Source organism: Mastomys coucha, unplaced genomic scaffold, assembly GCF_008632895.1.
Source record: "Mastomys coucha isolate ucsf_1 unplaced genomic scaffold, UCSF_Mcou_1 pScaffold13, whole genome shotgun sequence".
NCBI lineage: Eukaryota > Metazoa > Chordata > Mammalia > Rodentia > Muridae > Mastomys > Mastomys coucha.
The window spans coordinates 84781598-84792151 of NW_022196895.1; the positions used below are offsets into that span (position 1 = coordinate 84781598).

General features: G+C 37.7%; 1 protein-coding gene across 7 annotated transcripts in view; it reads left to right on the forward strand.

Moving 5' to 3' along the window:
* The window catches only part of Rttn (rotatin), a 186230-nt gene that overhangs the window by 164223 nt on the left and 11453 nt on the right, over positions 1-10554 (forward strand). For 4 of the 7 annotated variants that reach the window (XM_031366214.1, XM_031366218.1, XM_031366215.1 and 1 more), the window contains 3 exons: positions 2114-2313; positions 6762-7029; positions 8767-8853. In XM_031366214.1, the coding sequence (XP_031222074.1) occupies positions 2114-2313; positions 6762-7029; positions 8767-8853 (555 nt within the window). The remainder of the gene's footprint in view (positions 1-2113; positions 2314-6761; positions 7030-8766; positions 8854-10554) is intronic. The other 3 variants (XM_031366216.1, XM_031366219.1, XM_031366217.1) reach the window with 1 other exon arrangement.

Sequence of the window (10554 nt, forward strand, 5' to 3'; positions counted from 1 at the left end):
AGATATCATTTGAAATGTAAATAAAGAAAATATCTACTAAAAAAAAAAATAGAATATATTTGTTGACCTGGGAGAGTCATTGGATAGTTCAGGAAATAGATGGTCTTGATTTTATATGGCTGTGGGAAACTGCATTCAGAGGGAACATCTAAAAGGTGAAAAATAATGAAAAAACAAGTGAAAATTTTTTTCTTTTCTTTTTTTTCTTTGAGGGGAACCTGGGAAAGGAGATATTGTAAATAAAGAAAACATCTAATAAAAAAAAGAAAAAGAGCTGGGCGGTGGTAGCACACACCTTTAATCCCAGCACTTGTGAGGCAGAGGCAGGTGGATTTCTGAGTTCGAGGCTAGCCTGCTCTACAGAGTGAGTTTCAGGACAGCTAAGGTTACACAGAGAAACCCTGTCCCAAAAAAACAAAAAACAAAAAACAAAAAACAAAAAACAAAAAAAAAGAGAAAAAGCAAGTGAAGATTAGGTCTTTTATAGCTTCTAGAACAGGAGACAGGTATGATGCAAGTTAGTTCAAGGTATTGTTGATTTTGTGAAAGTTGATATAATTGTATTCATTCACATGGAAGTTATTATTTTGACATACTATTAAGGGATATGCATTGTGAGTTGTAATGAAACTGATTAGACTATAAGGGAAGCATAAGGATAGATGATTCTAGGAAGAGAAGAGGTGTGAAGTCACTGATGTAGAAGGGGAAAAGCAAACATCAAGGGGTGAAGTAATAAGTGTGTTAGCTGTTTAGTAACCATATGGTTAGATACATAATTTTGACGAATCAGCAAGTATGCATGATTTCTTTTGGCTCAGCAACAGAAATGTCCACATACCAAAGGATGCATAGGGAAGGTATGGGAAATGAAGTCACCTATGAGCTCATGTCACTGCTTTGTGCTATGATAACTTACTTCTTTGTAAACTCTGGTCCCTTAGGCTGTCTGCTTCACTAGCCTATTTAGAAAGTCTCCTGCATGTAACAGAGTGAAGCTCATGAACTGCCATTCTGTGTCTTAACTGTGAATCAGAATTTTCCTCTCTTCTTTCTGCTATTGCTTTCTCTGTCCCTTTCTTGGACAGTCTTTTCTCAATGCATCTTCTATCTCAACCTTCCCTGCAGGGTGGCCAACTCAGCATAGCCTGTCTCTGAAATGTAGTATTGAATGTGGTCCTCCCTTACCTTATCTTTCATCTTGAGCCTCTAGAAAAGTACTTTGATATAAAAAAAAATTGAAACTGATTTGTACTATATGCAACCTTAAAATTTCTGAAAATAGAAGAAGAAGTTAGGCTACCACCAACCTAAGGTAGAAATATTATTTTTCTATTTGATGTGTTTCTAAGCAAAAGCTTAAAATCATTTAGTGAACACATTGGTGTTTGAATATAGTTATAAAGTTAAGAATACAGGAAAGGTTACCATATTTTCACTTGTACTTATCACAAATGAATTTATTTCACATACTGTTCAATTCTGATATGACTATACAAGCTGTTCTGTTTGCATTAACTTTCACAAAGCAATTCTGCTTTGGGTTTAGATTACAATGCAGTCACCAAAATATATTTCTAACTTTTTCATTTTTTTTGTTTTGTTTTAATTCCCTAATAAATCTCATATTGCTACCTGATTTGCTCAGAATACATTGAACTCCAGAAAGCCATAGATACCACTGCTAGCTCCTGCTGTCTATGAGCTCTGTGACCTTGAATTCCCATGACCAGGTTTTTCTGAGCTCTTTATCTTTACCTCAGTACTGTGGAAAATGGTGTTTGAGCTGTCCCAGTAACCTCTCATTGCTAAAATTCTATTCTTCCACACAAGTTTTTATTTCGGTGCCTTCTTTATAAAACTATTTAAAAAAACATTATGCTAATCTAATCCTTTCTTTAAAAAACAAAAAATAAGTTGGAATTTTAATGCTCCATTGAGATAATTATCTCAAGTGAGCACAATCAATCTATTGGATTGAGTGTACACATCAGCATTTGGTTTTAGTGCTCACTTGTAATTCATAGGTGACTGACAAATATGCTTACTACTTTGTGTTTTAAAAACTAAGCAGCAGAACAGAGGCAACTTGGTGACTGTGTTTCTTTTGAAGGCTGCAGTTCCCTTTGTTGGTCAAATTATGGACAGTATATTCAAACTGCACACAGAGGCACCCCCAGTAGCTCCCTGATACTGTGTATCCTGAAACTGGCTTCTCAGATGCCTGCAGAGAACACCACCATTCAGCAGATGGTTTTTATGTTTCTTTCAAACTTGGCCTTATCTCATGACTGCAAGGGAATAATTCAGAAGGTAAGTACTTAGCCTCTCCTGTGTATCATAAAAGAATTATTTGGCAAAATAATTCTGTCAATCAAATTTTAGAGGTTCTTTTGGTTCTAGGACAGCTTTCTTATGATTTCAAGACATTTTATATTAAAGGTTTATAAAAGATTTAAGAGGCTAATTGCTTAACGCCAGTTTGGGAGGCACTGAAATTGAAGCAGAAGGAGTTTCTTACTAGTCCATATCAATTATCTCTATAGCTTTTTAAACTAAAAAATGGTAATTTTAGAAAAACATTGGTGTTATACAAATAATATATTTGATCTGTAAGTAGACTAGTCAAACCAATTTCCATTTATTATGGTGTCAGAAAGTTGTATGAAATCAAAGTTCCTTTGCCCCCGTTACATTTTTATATCTTAATAGCATAGTATACCACTTAAGAAGTCTCTGCATCTGCAGTCCTAAAATGTCACTTTTTATCACTATGAGTGATTCTGGTGCAAGTGTAAAGGAGTAGAACATCTTTATGGTTATATAAGAACAGAATCCCTACTTGGGAATATCTTTTAAAATTTAAATATTATCAGGTCATCTGTTACTTTCTCATCTCATGACACTGATTTCAATGCTTTTGCTTCTTCCTCTTGAAGATCAGACAGGATTCGTAGGACTTCAGTGTCCCCCTCTACTATTTCATGTTTCTGAATCTCAAAAGATACTTGGAGTATAATCACAAAAAAAAAAGCTAATTTCCCTTATTCTAAGAAAATTGAATGACTGGTCTTATTAGGGAATATTTTCTATAAGGAATTGCACCCTTCTCACTCTGACTCATGAGTGTCTTCATTACATTTTTTTAGAAATTTCTCAAGTCAGTTGATGTGATGTTATCTTGAAATCGACCATGGAGGGAACATTCAGTACCATGAAACTTGACAAACACCACAATCAGTGATCTGCCTCTCCCTCATACAGCCAATTCAATTGTTTATTTACCAGGATACAGCTAGTTTCTTCATGTACATGCTGATATTTCTACATGTTATACATATCTATGTATGTGTATATTTATAAATATACCATGCATGTCATGCTTTCATATATATTGATATGTTTATATATCTACACACACACCTCACTTTCAAAAGATATCATCTTGAGCTAAATACATAGGACTACCTTCTTCAAAATGAGAAGTATATACATGTGAGACCATGGTACTGCCCAATATTCCACTTTCTACTATTCCCTTGTAGAACATGTTGATGAGGTGCAGAGTTAGAACATCCAGAGTTATAAGTGCCAGTCTCATGTTTGGCGTATGACTTTGAGCTGGAGACATTTTCCTTACTTACTTTCTTACTTACTTATTTTCCTTACTTACTTTCTGTGTTACTTTCTATTATTATTACTAAGGAAAAATACCTCTAACGCAGCTAAAACTATTTAAATTCTGGTCTGAGAGACCTGAAGGGTGCTGCAGGGTTGGAAAAGGAGCATTCAAAGCTTGTAGTATCTCCAGACCAACAGAGAGAGAGAATAAAAAAAACAAGTCTATGGGATGATGCTTTTAAAAAGTGGACTTATGAGATTGGAAAGAAAGAGGGTCAAACAGAACTGTATAGCATAGGATGGAGAATCTATACCCTTCTCATCTTAGCCAGCAGGCTTCAAGCACAAAGATCATGCCTGAGAAGACACGGGGTGAAGTGAGGGTGACTTGGAGCTCCCACTGAATAGGGTTTACCCTAGGTCTGCCCAGTCTCCAGCATTGAGCTGCAGTAGCTGCAGACTATGCTGCTTGCCCTGCTTGGAGAACAGAAGCACTGCAACCTACAAGCAAAACAACTGGCTCTAAGAACAGTGTGTAGCAGTTGGAGCTCCCAAAGAAACATGTCATTTACTAAGCCTGTCCCCACTGGCTGGCCCCCAGCATGGAGCTGCCCTGCCCACCTGCAACACCACCCCGATTCTGCAACAGCAAAGTCTCAGCGATGGTTCAGTATTTATGGTGTTTCAGAAACCAGAGTCCTTGAACCATAACAGTTTGTTGCTATGAATATTTGTATGTGTAGCTATTTGGGCAAAAAGTATACTGTATGATACATTGCAGTCTCAGAGCAGTAAGTGCATGATGTGACAACAGGGCTGTACTGGATAGGGAACATGTCATTGTTGACTAGGACCAATGGCCAGGAGGGGGGTGTTGTGCAACAGCCTGGAGCTTACACAGACTCAGTCCTTGAAAATACTGTCCAGCTGCCCATTCACCCAGGTTCTGAGCAACATGGATATCTGTGCTGAAGAACTGTCCATTTTCTGGATTGGACCTCCTCAAAAGACCTCTATGGTCTATGTTTCCATGTTGACTTGATATCTGTGTTGAAGCCCAAGATCTATGTGTCTATGGTCCAGGCTGCCATTAGAGGGTATGTGGATGTCCAAGATCTGTGCTACCACTGGGAGCCAGGTGGACATCTATAGTCTGTGATACTTCAGGATGCCGTATTAGTGTCCATTGTCCATTGCTGTTAGAGACCATGCTGATGTGAGTGGCCTGTAATGTCACCTGAAACCATATTCATGTCTATGTTCCCTGTTACCACCAAAGGCCATGTAGATATTCATGGCCTGTGCTACTACCTGAAGCCATGTTGATGGAGACCATATTTGTGACCATGGCTCAGGTTGCCCCAGAGGCCATGTTGATGGCCTTAGCCTGTACTGCCACTGAAGGCTATGATAGTATCTGTGGCCCATGCTGCTGCAGAGAGTCATGTTGATGACTATGGTCTGTATTGCCACTGGAGACCATGCTGAGATCCATGGTTTATGTTGACACTGGAGACCATGTAGATGTCTGTGGTCTGTGCAGCTGCCAGAAACCATGTAGAAGTCCTTGATCTACCCTCCCACTGACAGTAAAAAGCAAGCAACTTTTGTAGTGGTATCAGTGATTGTGGAGTGACAGTTGAGAAAGAGGTACATGGAAGATTGTGTGACAACCCCTACCCCTACCTCACCCCACCCAGTCTTCCTCAAAATAGAAACAACCTAGATAGAAAGCCATCAAAGAGAACTCTTAAAAAATGTGATAAGGATGCTAAAGTATAGCTCTCCACAATTGATGGCTTCTGGCAGAGAAGGACTCAGATTTTTTATAAGGAGCTGGTCACTAGAGTTTGATTGGTGTTTGACCATGTTCTAGTGAGTGTATAGGCAACACAAATTGGACTTTTTTTTCTCTTTTTGTGGGGGAGTAGGTCACAAGGGTCAGGGTACAGACTTTTTTCATATCTTTCTCTACATACTCTAGCCAGAGTATAAAATTGTTTTAAACCATCTTTTGAGCCCACAGTGAAGAAAAGCCCACAGTATGCTACATTTTCAAGCACCAGGTACATGTTTTACAACACTTGTCAGCTCTGAGCTTCTAATATGGTGTATCTAGCTAAATGGGAAAGGTAGGGAACTGTTTAAAAAGGCATCCTTTGTGCTGAGATAAGACACAGGGAAGTTCGGAGAGGCATGCAACACCTGGTTTAGAGTAGTTTTGCTGTTTGGGAAATATGCTAGTATGTCAGTAGCCCATTCCATTATTATCCTCAAAGTTCTCAATGTAGACATATAAAAATCAATTATATGTATTAAATCCAACATCCTTTTTTCTGCCCAGGAGAACTCAACAGATAAGTTAGTGTAAATTATCAATACAGAATAGGAGTCATTCTGTACAGGGATAACATGTAAGTGGTGCATTCTGCTTCTTAAATGCACCAATGACCAAAGCTTCTATAGGTCACCCTAAGCCTCTGCTTGAGATTATTGGGTTATATTTTGTTTGTATGTGCTCAGAAACTATCATATAGTTACATTATTGGTGGTGGTTTGAGGAATTGGCTTTATTTGAAGATTAAAATGACTTCTGCAGTTCAAATAATAGTTTCCTCATCTCTAAGTTTAATAGAATGACATATAGCCATAAAAATTTTCTGTAATGATAAAACAGAGTAAAATAAATGTAAAAGTGTATTCATAAATTTATGAAGAAAACATCTGTAGCTATAATGATAGGAAATACTTTCACTCCTGCCAGAGTTGTAAATTCTGTGCAGGGTGTTTTTGAGTTTTGTTTTTTTCCTCCCACAGGATACCTTTAATGAGTAGCAAAATTGCTAGAAGGCAGATAAGAAAGGGAACTCAGGAGGCCTACTTTGAACTATCAACCCTAAATAATTAAGTTGAATATAGTTTATTTTGTCCATCATCAGAAAAAAAATAGTAGGAATTAAAACTTAAGCTCTATTTTGCTCTTACATTAATACTAGGAAGTTGTGTAGACAAAGTATTTGGAAGAAAGAGAAATTAAAATCTGGGAGAAGGATATCAAATGCTGCTTAATTGGTCATCAAGGGACTAGGCAAATATGAAAAACACCTGAAAAGAAAATACTATTCTGTGTTTACCCACAGAGCAACTTTCTACAGCACTTCCTGTCTCTGACATTGCCTAAAGGAGGAAATCAACATCTCAGCAATGTGGCCATTCTGTGGTTGAAGTTACTCCTGAATATGTCATTTGGAGAAGATGGACAGCAAATGATCCTGAGGCTGGATGGCTGCTTAGACTTACTCATAGAGATGAGCAAGTACAAGCACAAGAGCAGCCCTCACATGCCTCTGCTGATCTTTCATAACATTTGCTTCAGTCCTGCTAATAAGCCTAAAATCCTGGCTAATGGTAAGCAGTCACCTTGTGGACTCATTTCATACCATTGTGATGTGTAGACTGTTCTAATCAGATTAAAACACAAAGTAGCTCTATAATTTCCCACCTGTGGTGTCCTTGGGAGGCAGGGATTCTCTGGGGACTGGGGTGTAGGTATTCAAGCATGGGCCTAGCCCCTAAGTATTGATCAGCAACTGTCACTCAGTGGACACACTGGGTGCAGAGGTACCTGGGAAAGAGCAGCAGTGGGTGGGGGTGCTCTCAATCTCACCCTCTACTTCTCTGTGCCTCTTCTTGATCTATTGTTACATTAGTTTCCCATCATTTCTTATCTGTCTTTGAGTAAATGAAACTTTATAGAACAGATGTCCCAATTATAACTCCTGCCCTTCACCCTACACTTCATCTCTTCCATCCTGTACCAGTCCCCTCCCCCAATCTGCCTTTCTCCTAAGCATGATCATATCTGATATACAATGAATTTTTATGTGTATGGCTTTTTATTTTTATGTCCTTTATATTGGGACATAAGCTATTTAGAGTCAAGAAAGTTGTTTCTGTGTGTGTGTGAGTGTGTGTGTGTGTGTGTGTGTGTGTGTGTGTGTGTGTGCAGCATCTAGAGCTGTGTCTGTCACTAGTAAGTACTCCATAAACATTTAGTAATTGTGAGAAATCCTGACAGGCAGAGTTGAAGGCCACAACCAGATAGTGAAATAAGCTGTACAGGCTTCATTCTCAGAAATGTATAACTGGAGGCAAGAATTCAAAATGAATCGAAGGAGGCAGGGAAGAATGAAAGAAAGAAGGAATTGGAGGGATCTGTTTCTAAAACCACAACTACCATTGAGATAGGTGTACATTCATGTGGAATTTTATAAGACACACCCTATTGTGATGTAGGAAAAGGGAAAAAAAAGGAAGTGGGACTCATCTATCTGGTCCTGAACTGAATACTTCTCAGAGCTTTTCTGAAACTGAATTCTCTAACACAATATACTTTGTTTTGATAAAAATGAGTTTATGAAAACAGAAAGTGCCTAGCCTCATTGTTAGTATATGGTAGATAGTTTAAGACACTAATCCTTCATTCCTTTCATGTTTTACACTAAATTTTTCTCAGAGACTTTACCATCGCATGTTTTCCAACTGAATAAAAATGACACTGTGTACATGTTCTGTATGCATAAAGTAATGCTTCTATTTTTCTGATAGCAGTTATAGAATTGCTGAAAATATTATGCAGAAAGTGTTCAAGTTGAGCCATCTCCAAACTCACCTGAACTGCCTAGATTTGTACCTAGCCTTCCACCATTCCTCTGCTGACAGTGAGAGGATATACATTACCACTGGGAGATGTATATCACTGCTTATCTTTCATTCCTCTTCCATTACATCTGCTTTGGTCCTCACATCTGTAAAATGAGGATAACAATAAGCCCCACTTAAGGTGATAAGATGGGTACAGATCATCTGCTGACAGTCCTGGCTCGTGGGAGCAGCTCAATAGCATCTGCTATTTGTCTATTCCCCATTTTCATAGTAAGTGTTTTTTTTTGTTTGTTTGTTTGTTTTTTTTGTTTTGTTTTGTTTTGTTTTGTTTTGTTTTTAGATACCCTGCTTATAACTGTTGAGTCAGGAAAAGGAAAAACTTTTGGGGAACTGAGAAAGTCTTACACTTTCCACTTCTAGATCTCTGGATTTTTGTTATGGATTTCCCTATCGTCAGCAATGTTTTCTCTCCCTCAACAGTATTAAGCATATGGATACAGTTGGAGAGAAGTCATTTCTCCAGCTCTCTCACTCTTGACCTCAATGGACTTTCTAGACACAGGTCAGGTGAGAGCCAGCAGCTGTAAAAGCTCTGTGTAGAGCGGTGAAGACCTGACACAGGCTTTCCACATGGTGAGCTAAACAATAGACTCTGGAAGAGTCAGCTAAGTTACAGAACTTACTAAGGCAGACTGCATGCCTCTAATCAGTAGCACCAGACATGTGATTTATATGGTTAAGATGGATTGTACATTGGGTCTGACCTGGGAGCTAAAAACATCCACTGCCTTCTCTGTTTTAGGTAATGTTCAGGATGAATGTCTTTTGTAAAAACATACTGAATAAATGACATAAAAATTCACATCAAAGTGTTACAGGAAAGATAGTAGGAAACTTATAGACCAATTTTGATAGAAAGCTTGTGTCCAGGAAGATAGCTCATTGCCTGAAGGAAATTTGCCAGGAAATTATTGCTTAGCTTTTGTCTAGAACATCAAAGAAAAGAAAGAAGTAATGACCTTCAGGTGAGACTCTTACTGTCTGTCCTTTGTGGCTTCAAAGACCCATTCTTAAGGAGAAAAGTAGATCAGAGTAAAAATACTTCCCCAGCCTTCATCTGGATGAATAAAGAACAGAAAAAAAGAAGTGGAGATACATATGGGTCCCATGGGCTGCCCCTCCCAGGCTTTTCATGCTGGGACACTTATTCTTGATGTGATCCTTGGTTGGTTAATAGCGATCAGAAATCTTGTCAGAAGCAAAATTTCTCTTCTGGATGAAGGACAAGTTCATGCTGGACCAAAGGGAACTGCCACAAATAACTTTTTAGAACACTAACTAGAACAGTTAATCAAGTACACTGGAAAATGTAATGATCTGAGTAAGAATAAGCAGAGTAACAGATATCAACTTCTTTATCCAGACTATGAATAATTATAATTTCTAGATATACATATTCTATATGTATAATTATACATAATTATATATAAAATATCATTTTTCTGTCATTTCAGGATTTTCTTTTGGACATTGTTATTTTAGAACATTAATAGCCTAAATTTAAATAAATATGGATGTCTGTCATTAACAATATACAATGTAGGTGTAGCAAAAGAGATAATATTGGAACTAGCAAATAGATTAGCAAAATATTATTCAGAATGCAACAGAGAGCTAGAAAGATGAGAAAGGATTGAAAGCATGAGTGTTAAGTGATGTAACAAGTACCCTGAAACACGCTAATGGTTTAATAAACTCCTAGATGGTGAGGAGGAAATGACTAAGCACTTGAAGCAAAAAGCATCAGAAGAATGCTACTTACCTGCTTGCTCCCTGTTCTTGGTCACAGCTCAGGACCAGGAGATTGCTCTGTCCACAAGCTCCAATTTTAATAATCAAGAAAATACCCTGCCTCATCCTCCAAACAAAAGACCATAGGTCAATCTGACAGAGGCAATTCCTCATTTTTGGATCCTTCTTCCCAGGTGTCTCAAGTTGACAACCAAGAGTAGTCATTATAGGCTGTCTTTTTTTTTTTTTTTAAACTTTTATTGCATTACTATAGAAAAGTTACATGATTTCAATTTATCTGAATTTGTTAACATTTAAAAACATATTTTAATTAAATAGAATTGAGTCACATTCTTGTTTCCCTTTTGTACCCCAACTCCTCCCAGAGACCCCCCTTCAATACCTACAGTATCTATTTTGTCATATTCCTTAAAATTTATAAAATATTATAACAATAAAAATAAGTATTATAAAAGT